Raw genomic sequence first — 15,131 nt, 5'->3', positions numbered from 1 at the left:
CAGTGTTAGATGGTTGCTTTGCATGCAAGTCAATCAACAGGCCCCTTCAGTAGATGCTTTTCAGTGTTAGATGGTTGCTGCATGCAAGTCAATCAATAGGCCCCTTTAGTAGCTGCTTTTCAGTCATTGTTAGATGGTTTCTGTGCATGCAAATCAATCAAAAGGTCCCTTCAATAAATGCTTTTTAGTGAGTGTTAAATGGTTGCTTTGCATGAAAATCAATCACTAGGCCCCATCAATAGTAGATGGTTTTCAATCAGTGTTATTGGTCACTCATCCAAGGCTGATTATTACCACCAGGTTCCTAAGCTTAGTCTCCATATTATAGATTGACTCATGCCAACATCTGAGCAATGAAGACTACATTCCAAAGCAACCAAGAATGGAACACACTATCTTATTTGTTGAACATCAAAACTTGGGGCAGTAAAACCTATGATACACTGTCAGAAATATCATTGCTATTGTGACATCATGGCCCAAGGCATGACACTGTCATCAGGAGATATTTTCTGCCATTTGTATTTTTGTATCTGAGAATTGATGATCAGTGGATCTTCATGTTTACAGTCACAATTATCTGTCAGACCAGCTCCACGTATTGATCATTGGTCAGCCATTGATGGTAAATTGACCATTTATATCCTGAAATCCATCAAAACAAGACTGTTATACCAATTCTAACCCATTTAGGAAACTTTTGTGGGAAACATAGCAAGACAATGTAATTCTCAATGACACTGTGTTACAAGGAATGATCATGATCTCACAGTGTAATTCTCTATGGCACCTTATCACATGGAAAGATCATAATGTCACATGGTAATTCAGTATGGCACAACTATCACAGGAAAGATCATAATTTCACATTATAGTTCTACATGGCACTATGTCACATGAAAAGGTCCTGACAAAATAGTATAATTCTTGATGGCATTGTCACAGTGAAGGATTATGACACCACAATATAATTCTCCATGGCACTGTCACAAAGATCATGACACATTTTAATTCTCCATGGTTCTGTCACAAAGATCATGACACCACATTTTAATTCTCCATGGTTCTGTCACAGTGAAGGATCATGGCACCATAATATAATTCTCCATGGCACTCTATCACAGTTAAGGTAATTCTCAGTGGCTCTCTGTCGCAGGAAAAGATCATGATGTCGCAGTATAGTTCTCACTGGCACTGGCACTGGCACAGGGAAAATGCATAATATTACTGTAATTCTCCATGGCACTATGTCACAGGGAAAGATTATAATGTCAGTATTATTCACCATTGCACTGGGTCACGAGGAAAGATCATGACATCACAGTGGCATCAAAAGTTCCAGTGGTATGTACCACTCCCTGCATATAAGGCCAGTTATGATAATGGGTCCTGTTATAAGGTGGGTAATGTGATGAATTGCATGTATCAGGTACTTCATTATAAGGCAGTCTTACTATGAGGTATTATACTGTGCCTCCCATGGATAGTGTTATAATGAGGGAATACTGTAAAGTGTTTATTCTCTAATTAATGCCCCCTCCCCTTTTTTAAAAGCAGAACATTTTAAAAATACTGTGTAAGACCTGTGTTTTTCAATACCAGTGTGCTTCATATCCATGATGTGGAAGTCCTAGTTGATCACACTGTTACAATGTCTGTATCAATGTAAAAAAATTTAATATCACAATCACTGGTAGTAATAAACATGATGCTTTAGCTGGGTGGCAAGTTCAAAGACTTATCGGTCCTACTTCAACCTGCTGCTGAGTGGGAAAATTTATCAATTGATCATTTTAACTGTGCTGATATTTACAATGACTGAATTCAGTGTCAGAAAGACCCCCATATGTACTTGTGGCCATTATAAGAAAAAGAACAACTTTATCTTTCATTATTGTGCTTTAACAAACCCTTCCCATTTGGAAATTGTAATCCCCCCCCCCGGGTGTGTTAATTAGGGCATATACAGTATGTAATTTATGAATTGTATTGCTGTAAATTTCGACATTTTCCTCCAGTGAGATGGTTCATTCCAATTATAGATGTGCTTCTGTAAAAATTTGAACTGTTTTCAGGGTTTATCACAATTTGGATATATTTCAGAGTTTTGATGAGTGTGTGGAGAAAGGAGGGCATGACTGTGATCCAGAAAACCTGTGGCTGCAGATTCCTTTCTTTTGTGGTCAGTCTGCTGGTTGCCGGTAAGGACTTCATCAGAAATATACATTCTGTACCATGTAGAATTCATTTTTAGCAGTGGAGAAATTTTAGAAGATATAAACTTTCAAAATGTATCGTTACCATGACCTGTCTAGATAAGCAACAACTATAGTATGACAATAACCAAGTTAAAATTTTGTTTTTGAAAACAATTGCCCGATTTGCATCCATGAAAAGTATCTGCATTACAGAATAAGTTTATTTATCCAACTTCCTTTTTTTGTCTCACCTTCAGAAGCAAGTGGTAAGACATGTACTGCAATTCAGATGCTGGGGAGGGGGTATCATTGCACAGTCTTCAGGAGTTATGGGAGGGGTATCATTGGATTGTCTTCAGATGTTATGGGAGGTTGTCATTGCAGTCTTCAGGTGTTGTGAAAGGTTATTATTGCGTTCTTCAGGTATTGTGGGAGGCTTATCATAGCGCAGAGGTTACCATTGGCTTGTCTTCAGGTGTAGTTGGAGGTCATCATGGTACAGTGTGTAGGTGAGATTCAGCATTGTGTGAATATGGTTCAGCTGTCTCTCAGTATGATGACATGAGTCTGTTTTGTATCTCAGCCTTTGCTGGCATCCTATTTGTACCACACCTGTAAACTATACAGGACACACTGGCATCCCATTTGCATCCTCCATCACACATGTAAGATAGAATAGATTTGCTGGCATCCCGTTTGCATCCTTCATCACACCTGTAAGATAGAAAAGATTTGCTGGCATACCATTTGCACCAACCTGTAAGATAGACAAGATTTGCTGGCTTCCCAGTTGCATCCTCCATCACACCTGTAAGATATGTAATATTTGCTGGCTTCCCATTTGCACCACACCTGTAAGATGGACACAATTTGCTGGCATGCCATTTGCACCACACCTGTAAGATGGACAAGATTTGCTGGCATCCCATTTGCACCACACCTGTAAGATAGACAAGATTTGCTGGCATCCCATTTGCACCACACCTGTAAGATGGACACAGTTTGCTGGCGTCCCATTTACACCACACCTGTAAGATAGACAAGATTTGATGGCATCCCATTTGCACCACACCTGTAAGATAGACAAGATTGACCAGCATCCCATTTGCACCACATCTGTAAGATAGACAAGATTTGCTGGCATCCCATTTGCATCCTTCATCACACCTGTAAGATAGAAGAGATTTGCTGGCATACCATTTGCACCACACCTGTAAGATAGACAAGATTTGCTGGCTTCCCAGTTGCATCCTCCATCACACCTGTAAGATATGTAATATTTGCTGGCATCCCATTTACATCCTTCATCACACCTGTAAGATAGACAATATTTGCTGGCATCCCATTTACATCCTTCATCACACCTGTAAGATAGGAGATTTGCTGGCATCCCATTTGCACCACACCTGTAAGATAGACAAGATTGACCGGGATCCCATTTGCACCACACCTGTAAGATAGACAAGATTTGCTGGCATCCCATTTGCATCCTTCATCACACTTGTAAGATAGACATGATTGACTGGCATCCCATTTGCACCACAACTGTTCAGTTAGACAAGTTCTGCTGGCATCCCATTTACATCACACCTGTAAAATAGACAAGATTTTTTGGCATCCCATTTGCATCACACCTGTAAGATAGACACGTTTGCTGGAATCACATTCACTCCACACCTGTAATATAGACAGGATTGACTGATGCTCCATTCACATCACACCCGTAAGATAGACAAAGCTTGCTGACAGTTCGTTTGCATCCTTCATCACACCTGTAAGATAGGCAAGATTTCCAGCATATTACCATAAGATATATATGCCATAGGGGATTGGGGCCCCGAGTGGCCGAGTGGTCTAAAGTGCTCACCATTCCGGATCACTGCCATCTCACCTCTGTCTGTGTGGGTTCAAGTCCAAGTATCGGCTAGCCTGGGTACGTGGGAAAGCCTGTCAGTAGCTTCTCGTGGGTCGGTGGTTCTTCCCTGGGTTTTTCAGGGTTCTTCCTCCACCAGTTATACTGGCCGCCATGTATAGCCTATCTTGTGCTGAAAATGGCATTAAACCCTAGAACAACAACAACCATAGGGGATTCTGTATATATGAATGTACAGTAGTCCCCCTCTTGAACGGCCCTTCTGACCAGCGGCCACCCGCTTCTAAAAGCCAGAATCCCTTGGCACCGATGAGTTTGTTTTCAAAAGTACCCCTCAAGAATAGCCACCCCTCTAACATGACCAGCAGCCAGCATATTATTACATAAATGTAAGATGTTCCCCTCACAAGTGGCCACTTTTTATTTCAAATGTGTCCAGAACCAATAATTAATTCATATTGTGATGTAAGGTAAGTAATCAGATTATCTCTACTGTCGATACATGTCTCCCATTGTCGGGTTTCCGTTACTGAAAGAAGTGTTGACTAAAGTACATGTAACACTAGGATTAATATTATATTATTGTCTATAAAAGCCGATGTTTGGGCTTCACACATCTCTTGAGTTCTTCTCTTTGATGATTACAACCGGATGTAAATTTTTTCAAGATCATAACATGGTCAGCGTAGGCTAAAAATAGATTTTGTGGATTAACACATGCAGAGAAATTAACCTTGAACAAAATGGGGTACCAGACAAAGACCGAAAAATCATGTGATAATACATTTATCGATTCGTATACAAAGAAGGCATTTCATCCAGTCTAGGAACATTTTGTCAGCATAATTAAATCGCATACACTTAGCAACATCTGAATAAATCATTACCAAACATTAACATGTCATCACGTAAACAGAGATGTATTATTTTAGAAGAAAGTCGTTTATTCTACTTGACATCGGGTGGGGTGGCCGGGGGGGGGGACTTGCCGAACAATTTTATGTAGAAAAGACTCGAATAAATAATGTCGTAACTGATAAGGAGATAATTCAACAGCAGTGGGAAAATGGAGCAAATGGAAAGAGAATTATGTATGTACCAAGATTTCAATGACATTTTTGAATGGTTTTGCAATGTGCATGACAACAATACCCACTTGCATAAAATACTTACGTCAAGAATAGGAACTATTAATGTATATTCAGTTGAAACAAGTCTGTCCTTATGACAACAAGAACCTTTTAATAATTTAATGTTACTTTTAAACAAAGATATTAAATGAAGATATTAAATGCTTTGACGTATGTAGCTTTCTTACTACGTACATTACATATACTGCTCAGAATTTTTTTTAGCCCCCCCCCATGAAAGGCCACCCATCTTATAAGGCTACTTTCCCAGTGCAGAAGGGGTGACCGTATAAGAAGGGGACTGCTGTAGTTGTGTTTTGTTAAGTGTTATGATAAAGCAATTAGAACAAGTCATATGTATGAGGCATTTCCATATTGAACTATTTCTTGCATAAATTTGTCTACAAAACAGAAAGATGAGGGTAGTGAAACTATTACTAATGGTCATTTGTGGGTCAGTGGTTCTTTCCAGGGTTTTCCCGGGTTCTTCCTCCTCCATTTATACTGGCCGCCATATATAACCTATCTTGTAATGAAAAATGGTGTTAAACCCTACAATAACAACATCTGATGGTCACCTTTCTATAGTGGTCACTTGGTCAGAATGGGTGTTGAAAATTGCCTACTATATATATGTTATGTGTAATTGTTACCAGCTTTCAGCAGTCAGTGGCCAGGTGTTTCCTAACCAATCAGTGGTTTCTCCCTGCTTTACGCAGTCAATAGAGGATGTTGACTGTGACTGGTTAGTCCAGAAACTTTTGTTTGGTCTTCAGAGAAAGGCATTGTTTTGATAAAGGAGTATGATGTGAGTCGATGTGCAAACATTTTTTATCTCCCTTGTACTCACCTTACTCCCATCATGTTGCCAGTGTAACTCAACTGTGTTCAGTATGTCAGATTTGAAAGTGAGACAGTTTTTATAATTATGGTAGAGAGTCAAAGTGAGACAGTTTTTATAATTATGGTAGAGAGTCAGAGTGAGACACTTTTTATAATTATGGTAGAGAGTCAAAGTGAGACAGTTTTTATAATTATGGTAGAGAGTCAGAGTGAGACAGTTTTTATAATTATGGTAAGAGTCAAAGAAATTAGTTTGCTGGATGGTAGTAGAGGAGTACTGTTGTTCACAGCAGAAATGGAGGGAGAGAGAGGATAAGGCATGTTTGCCATATGATTATGTTGAATTATTCATTCATGTCAAAAATCAGTTGAGTTTCATAATCATAGCTACGAGTTAATTATTCAATTTAACAACTATGCTGGCATATACTATTCTGTTTAAATTACATTTTCAGGAAAATTCACTTATGAATTTTATTGTTGAGAAAATACAATATTTGTGAAGATTATTTACATTTTAAGCAAATAAATGTACTTTGCCAAACATAATGGTCAGAAATAGCCAACCATAAAGGTCAAATATAGCCAAACATAATGGTCAGAAATAGCCAAACATAATGGTCAGAAATAGCCAAACATAATGGTCAGACATAGCCAAACATACTAGTCAGAAATAGCCAAACATAATGGTCAGAAATAGCCAAACATAATGGTCAGAAATATGAATGAATCATGACATCATGATGGATAAAACAGTCATGCATGCAATAATATTTTGTCATTGTTTTAGAAAGGTCATGCAGGTAATGGCAATACAGTATTTTATAGAATGGTCATGCAGATGATGGCAGTTCAGTATTTTATAGAATGGTCATGCAGGTAATGGCAGTACAATGTTTCATGGAATGGTCATGCTGGTAATGGCAGTACAATGTTTCATAGAATGGTCATGCAGATAATGGCAATACAATGTTTCATAGAATGGTCATGCAGGTAATGGCAGTACAGTGTTTCATAGAATGGTCATGCAGATAATGGCAGTATAGTGTTTCATAGAATGGTCATGCAGGTAATGGCAGTACAGTGTTTTATAGAATGGTCATGCAGGTAATGGCAGCACAGTGTTTCATAGAATGGTCATGCAGGTAATGGCAATACAGTGTTTCATAGAATGGTCATGCAGATAATGGCAATACAATGTTTCATAGAATGGTCATGCAGGTAATGGCAGTACAGTGTTTCATAGAATGGTCATGCAGATAATGGCAGTATAGTGTTTCATAGAATGGTCATGCAGGTAATGGCAGTACAGTGTTTTATAGAATGGTCATGCAGGTAATGGCAGTACAGTGTTTCATAGAATGGTCATGCAGGTAATGGCAGTACAGTGTTTTATAGAATGGTCATGCAGATAATGGCAGCTTGTACAATGTTTTATAAAATGGTCATGCAGGTAATGGCAGTACAGTGTTTCATAGAATGGTCATGCAGATAATGGCAGTATAGTGCTTCATAGAATGGTCATGCAGGTAATGGCAATAGAGTGTCAGAATTGTTGTTGTTGTTGTTGTAGGGTTTAATGCCATTTTTCAGCACACGATAGGCTATACATGGCGGCCAGTATTATTGGTGGAGGAAGAACCTGGGAAATCCCCGGAAAGAACCACCGACCCTCGAGAAGCTACTGGCAAGCTTTCTCACATACACACATTGGCCGAATCCGAGACTCGAACCTACGCAGACAGAAGTGAGATGGCAGTGATCCATAACAGAGAGCGCTTTAGACCACTCGGCCACTCGAGGCCCCTGTCAGAATTGTGTAATAAAGATATTTTATAAAATAATAATAAGAAAAATGTCAGCAGGTAAAAACTGAAGTCCACTCTTGACCCCAAGATTCAGCTTGGATCACAAATTTAATATTTTGTTTTAAAATCATGAGAAAATTAATTTTGGGAAATATAATATTTACAACAAGGGCTTTTTCTACTCACAACCAGAATACAGACTTCTATAGCTAGGTTGAGCATTGCAAATGTCTTGTTTGTGGAATACTAACTACAACTGCTGAACATTTTAGGATGTAAATATTTTGCAGTTAATGTTTATCAGGATTATGTTGATGGGCCTCGAATGGCTGAGTGGTCTAAAGCACTCTCTGTTATGGATCACTGCCATCTCACCTCTATCTGCATAGGTTCAAGTCTCAGATTCGGCCAATGTAGGTATGTGAGAAAGTTTGGCAGTAGCTTCTCAAGGGTCGGTGGTTCTTTCCGGGGATTTCCCAGGTTCTTCCTCCACCATTAATACTGGCCGCCATGTATAGCCTATCGTGTGCTGAAAAATGGTATTAAATCCTACAACAACAACAACAACAACTGGACTATGTTGAGAAAATGCTAGAGTGATCATGAACATCCGGAAGTTTTTGTCAGTTTTTGCTTACTATGATCTCAGTAATAGGTCATGTGATGAAAGACAACACTCACGTGGTAAACTAGGTATTCCTCATTGTTTTCAGCACTTAAAAACATGATCATACATAAAAAGGAATATGAGAAAAATCCCTCCCATATTTCAAGTACCAGTACATTTTGTTCCCAATAAAACAAATTATTCCTTTGCCAGCCCTGACATGGCCAATAATTCAGCATTGAATTAAGTAATTCCCCAAAAGAGGAATTTTTTAGTAAATTCCCCTTGTGTTTGTATTAATATAATACTAAGACATTTGTAAATCAAATTCTCTGCATGAATAGACAGGATTACATGTAAAAAAAATGGAAATAAAGTCAAAGTAAAAAAAATGTGTATCGAACAAGCTTTAAAGAGTCAACACTTTTATTAGGTGAATCAAAATTTGTGAGACTTTTTGTAAAGCATTTATATTTATGAGACTGAAGTATTATCCACAGCATTGTGAGACTGAAGTTTTATCCACAGCATTTATGAGTCTGTAGTATTATCCACAGTAATGTGGGGCTGAAGTATTATCCACATCATTGTTGGGCTGAAGTATTATCCACAGCATTGTGGGGCTGAAGTATTATTCACAGCATTGTGGGGCTGAAGTATTATCCACATCATTGTTGGGCTGAAGTATTATCCACATCATTGTTGGGCTGAAGTATTATCCACATCATTGTTGGGCTGAAGTATTATCCACAGCATTGTGGGGCTGTAGTATTATTCACAGCATTGTGGGGCTGAAGTATTATCCACAGTAATGTGGGGCTGAAGTATTATTCACATCATTGTTGGGCTGAAGTATTATCCACAGCATTTTGGGGCTGAAGTATTATCCACAGTAATTTGGAGCTGAAGTATTATCCACAGTAATGTGGGGCTGAAGTATTATCCACAGTATTGTGGGACTGAAGTATTATCCACAGTAATTTGGGGCTGAAGTATTATCCACACTAATGTGGGGCTGAAGTTAATATCCGGTTTCATTAAATTTTATCCTGCAAGAAATGCCTGTATAATTTTGCCTCATTCCATTTTCTGCACAGATCTAATGAATCTGATTAGTCCAACCGAGTAATCTAACATCCTTTGCTCTTTCTGTCACAAGCTAAAACAAGACCTGATGTGTAAAATTTCAGACATTTTAAATTGTTTAGTCACATGATAGTACAAATATTAAAATGTAATTAAGTTACATTAGTTTCAGTGATGTGCTTTGACTCATAGCTATGAAGTGATGATTGGTGGCTTCCAAAATGTTACACGGGGGGAGTGAATGTCCCTCCGTATTTGGTTTTCGTTATCTAGGGGTTGACTGCCTTCGATGTTATTGCCCGGTTCGAGTAAATAGAAATATAAGTGGTGAAACTTATAGGTGGAATAGATAGAGATCTGAGCAGGTATATAGAACAAACCAACACGAGCCCCCGTACATATAAACAAACAATTTAATCAATTACATCCAAACACTGTGAAAATTCATTACATCAGGAGTGTACTCTGCTTTTAGAAATTTAACTTTCACCGAAATACAAAGAAAACGCAAATAGATCTAAATAAGATAGCCAATCTGTTACTGATAGATTTAGTTCATCATAAGATCGAGTGAACAATCGAAGTCAACGTCTTGTATGATTTCATAACCTGCTCGTCCTCAGTCTGTTTTTGCATCCTCTGTCGCTGTTCAGACCCCTTGGATCTCGGGATGATACTTTCTACCACCCGTCTCAGGACACTCTCAAAATACTTCTTCAGAGATTAACACGTCGCAGGGTTGCGTCACAGGATTATATGTCTCACTGCACTCTTCTCTATGCTTCTCCGTATAGGTCTCAGAATAACATCACTCATTCGTTCATACGTCTCTGGAGCTATTTTCTCCCTTTTAAATAAATATAAATAGAGACAACCTAAATTTCCCATTATTTATGAAACGGTTAATTCTTCATTATTCTCCCTCGTTATCAGATTTCACTATCAGTGCTAAACAGACGCTAAGGCTATCAATCGACTCCACATGTCCTATAATGACCCTAGTTAGTCAAATGGCTAATTCGTTACGCCTTGACCTTACACATTACCACATACACAGCGAATAAATAGGATACATCACGTCAATCAATTACTAGATCATTTCCGTCAATACACACTTATTCTTAATCATACGTGAAATCTTCTAAATTCGGCGAATTCACACGGATTCTTGAAATCATATTAACTAATGTAATGCATTAAATTCTTAGAACATCATTCTTATGCAAAGAAGACGACAAATTCAAACAATTTGTCAAACTTATCTACAGAAGATTAATGTACAACTTCCTATGCATAAACTCAACACAGTTATACTTCATAAAGCAAATTATTACACGAATATAGAAAAAAGATTCATGCAGATACAATTAAATAACTTCAGCAAAGCATTATATATGGCATCAACAAATTCCATGGAATTGTCACACTACCTTTGCCATCAACGTTTTTCCTCCCCCTAATCGGTAGATTAGTTCGTCGGTTCCTTTCGACAATTGTCCCCTTTTTGGACAACAGTTTTACGGAAATTTCTTGCAAATTTCCGGAGTCATAACCTTTGGGTCTCCTCTTGTAGGAAAAGCTTAGACTGATTAAAATTTGATGCGGGCGATATTAAAACCTATGAAATTTTGTGTTGGAACACGCCCTCTCATTTAACGTACCAATCAGAATCAAATATCTCTGCCGCCTTTCTCCAGAGGCGCCAAAGTCAGGGTCAACTTGACCCTGGTAGTTTGAGTAACAGAGTTTCTGCATTCTCTCAATTGTGACAACTTGACCATGAAAATGAAGTTTTCCTCGTCCTAAATTGTCCGCCTGGCTGCTGTATAAACAAATGTTTAATTAGGAACAGAATTCTCCCTCTAAAGGACATTACCGTACACGGTAGTATGGCGATATGATACGCGCTTGTCTCCATAAATCTAATTAATGGTTGTCTGATCTCAGCTAATGTATTCTTGTTAGATCGACATAAAATTTGCCACTTCACACAAAATATAGTAAGACTATTCGATGCAACCAGTCCAGGAATGTGAATATCATAAATTAAAACCACCCTATTAATGTGACTGTCCTCCATGACCCTGAAATGTGATTATCCTAAATTACAACCACCCCTGAAATGTGACTGTCCTAAATTACAACCACCCCTGAAATGTGACTGTCCTAAATTACAACCACCCCTGAAATGTGATTATCCTTTTACAACCACCCCTGAAATGTGACTGTTTTCCATCAAAGCCATCTGTGAAATGTGACTGTTCCCCATTATAACATTTTGACTCCTAAATTGAAACCATCCCAGAAATGTAACTATCCTCTATCACAACCACCCCAGAAATGTGACTATCCTCCAATACAACTATCCTGAAATATGACTCTCTGTTACAGCCACATCTGAAATGTAACTATCTTCCATCACAACCACCCCTGAAATCAAACTATCTTCCTTTACAGACCAAAATGTAACCGACTTCCATTATAACCACCCCAGAAATGTGACTATCCTCCAGTACATCTACCCCAGAAATGTAACTGACCTCCTTTAAAACCATCCCTGAAAAGTGACTATCCTGAATAAAAACCACCAATTAAATATGACTCTCCTCTACTACAATCCCTTTTGAAGTGTGACTATCCCTCAACACAACCACCCTCAAATGTGACTGTCCTCCATTTAACCAAACCTGAAATGTGACTATCGTAAATTTCAACAACCAATGAAATGTAACTATTTCCCATCACAGCTACCCCAGCAATCTGACTGTTCTCTATTACAAGCAACCATGGAATTAAAACCACTGAAATTTATCTGTCCTTCATTACAACCACCTCTGAATTGCAACTATCCTTCAATACAATCATCCCTGAAATGTGACTGTCCTCAATTACAACAACCCCCAAATGTAACTACCCTCCATTACAGCTTTGTGTGGTTATTTTCCAGCTGGTATAATAAAAGAACATACTTTTCTCAAATTCCTACATTATGATTGTTTTTCAATGTTAAACTTTGATGGGGAATATAACTAAGTAAAACCTGTCTTGAAAGACCATTGCTATGAAAGACCACCTGTCTTGAGAGACCAGGCCCTCAAAGCACAGACTGATTGATTTATATAGTTTTATGACCAGTCTTGAGAGACCATAATTTTTTGGCAGAAGGGGTGGTCTTTCAAGACAGGTTCTAATGTATCTTTCATCATTCTACAGCATTCTTCCATTGCAGTAATTATGGTGTACATAACTAATAAAAAACCTGATTTCCACCATCATCATTTCTTCTCAGTGTCCTTAATTAAAGTGTCCTTAATTAATGTTAACTGCAACATACATCTTCAAATGTTAAATGCAGTTGCATTCTACGGTGTATAGCAGATGAGGTCAAGTGTCGCACTACTTAGCTAAATATAATGTCATTCTGAGTTGAACAGCTGTTATAATTGTTATTTTTTGACATTCATAGTCTCATTATTATTTATGAAAGGAAAATTAATTCTGAACTATGTCACTATTTTTGTCCGTCTCATTTAATCATATGAATAACAGTTGGCTTTTCTGTACTTGTTCAGTATGAAAAATTGCGCAGGAAGTATTCAGTACAAAGGTATCTTCTTTCGGTACATAATCTGGACACTGTGTTATTATTGCCATTACCTCATCGGACACTACCATGGTTCACTGAACACCAGTACGTGTTTAAACATATAAAACTGGAACTGAATTTTTCACTGGAAGCTTGACATTTTATGCAGTCTTATAACATGAAGAAATTTTCAAAGGATTTTTGGCTGTTATAAGTTGCATCATTATTCACACTATGACTCTTCATTATGCATTGGTATTGGTCAGAAAAATGTCACCTTTGGGATCAGAAGCTTGCATCAAACACTCAGCACAGCCTTGTGATACCTGAGGGTAGTATTTCCTGTGCTACACCAATGGGTAATGTACACCCTTTGACATTAGAACACCTTCCAATTCCAATACCACCTTTCCTCAGTACAGTTTTTGTGCTAGTTGTGAGGTTTTACTGTGGAATAAGTTTCTTCCATAATGATCTTTGAAAGTTGTGAAATAACATTCAGTATATTAAGTTCTGGTTTTTATTAAAGGCTCAAACATCATTAATGAGTTATAGCAGAACATATTTCACTGTCAGCAAAGAATCCTTGATGTTAGCACAAACATGAAGCATAGGAAGGGTTTTTACATTCATTTAGATGGCATGCAAATGATATTTTTGGTGGGCTTGGAGAGATTTCAGTTTCTCTGTGCATAATTAGACAATGTCCATTGTCTTCTGCCAATTATAGTTTTTATTACTAATGATGGTAACAAACACTACGGTCTTACAAAAATTAGTAAGAAAGTAAAGGTCCACTGGCCTATCCTGTTAGTGGTTTATTCAAGGGAGGCAACTCAGATAAATGATTAGACCTGATAGTGGTTGTCTGACTTGAGTATTGTTACACTACTAGTAATACTTGCAGCAATGTCAGAAAACGTTTTTGACAGAGAATCACAATTAAGTTCTCAAATTATGTTACAGTTATTATAATAGATTTTCTAATGAAATACAAAGATAATAAAATTTAGAAAAATATTGTAATTATTTAGAGCTGTATGTTAATGAGAGTTAGGAAGACAGCGAATAGCAATATCTCTGATGTTGTATTCTTCCATCTTGTGTAAATTAATGACTAAAACTGTCCAAGCCAACAGTATTAAGATGGTCTCCAATTCTGTAAAAGTGTACATACAAAAATGTAAACTTGGTGGTCTCCCATTCTGTGAAAGTGCACATAATAAAAATGTAAACTTGAAGGTCTCCCATTCTGTGAAAGTGTACATAACAAAATGTAAACTTGAAGGTCTCCCATTCTGTGAAAGTGCACATAAAAAAATGTAAGCTGGATGGTCTCCCATTCTGTGAAAGTGTACATAGAAAAATGTAAACTTGATGGTCTCCCATTCTGTGAAAGTGTACATAAAAAAATGTAAACTTGAAGGTCTCCCATTCTGTGAAAGTGTACATAGAAAAATGTAAACTTGAAGGTCTCCCATTCTGTGAAAATGTACATAGATGTAAACTTGATGGTCACCCATTCTGTGAAAGTGTACATTAAAAAATGTAAACTTGATGGTCTCCCATTTTGTGAAAGTGTACATAAAAAAATGTAAACTTGATGGTCTCCCATTCTGTGAAAGTGTACATAAAAAAATGTAAACTTGAAGGTCTCCCATTCTGTGAAGGTGTACATAAAAAAATGTAAACTTGATGGTCTCCCATTCTGTGAAAGTGTACATACAAAAATGTAAACTTGATGGTCTCCCATTCTGTGTACCATTGATTATCACACATTCTGTGAAAGGGCACTTTAAAAAGTGTAACCACAATGGTGACCCATTATGTGAAGGGGAACATTAAAAATGTTACCCTGATGTCCTCCCATAAAGTGAAATAGCACATACAAATCTTATTTCTGCAAAATAAATGGCAAAGTGTTTCCCATTCCCCCTTATTGGGGTTGGGGGTGTTCCCCCTTTATATAAAATCTTGGCAGGATCTCTCCACATGGGATA

The 15,131-nt window shown here is 37.7% G+C and overlaps 1 protein-coding gene and 1 long non-coding RNA gene across 2 annotated transcripts in view; one reads left to right on the top strand and one right to left on the bottom strand.

The window, feature by feature from the left end:
* Positions 1-15,131, top strand: part of LOC149777771 (heparan sulfate 2-O-sulfotransferase 1-like) — a 161,029-nt gene that overhangs the window by 137,880 nt on the left and 8,018 nt on the right. The window contains exon 6 of the mRNA XM_089938807.1: positions 2,104-2,201. Within this exon, the coding sequence (XP_089794933.1) occupies positions 2,104-2,201 (98 nt within the window). The remainder of the gene's footprint in view (positions 1-2,103; positions 2,202-15,131) is intronic.
* On the bottom strand, positions 9,943-11,036 carry LOC149777772 (uncharacterized). The gene is made up of 2 exons (XR_016415307.1): positions 10,976-11,036; positions 9,943-10,392 (listed from the first exon to the last, which is right to left on the bottom strand). It is a non-coding gene; the product is annotated as an uncharacterized LOC149777772 (long non-coding RNA).

Source organism: Sinohyriopsis cumingii, chromosome 17 (genome assembly GCF_028554795.1).
Source record: "Sinohyriopsis cumingii isolate HCF-2022 chromosome 17, ASM2855479v2, whole genome shotgun sequence".
NCBI classification, from domain to species: Eukaryota; Metazoa; Mollusca; class Bivalvia; order Unionida; family Unionidae; genus Sinohyriopsis; species Sinohyriopsis cumingii.
This window is presented reverse-complemented; position numbering and strand designations above follow the sequence as displayed.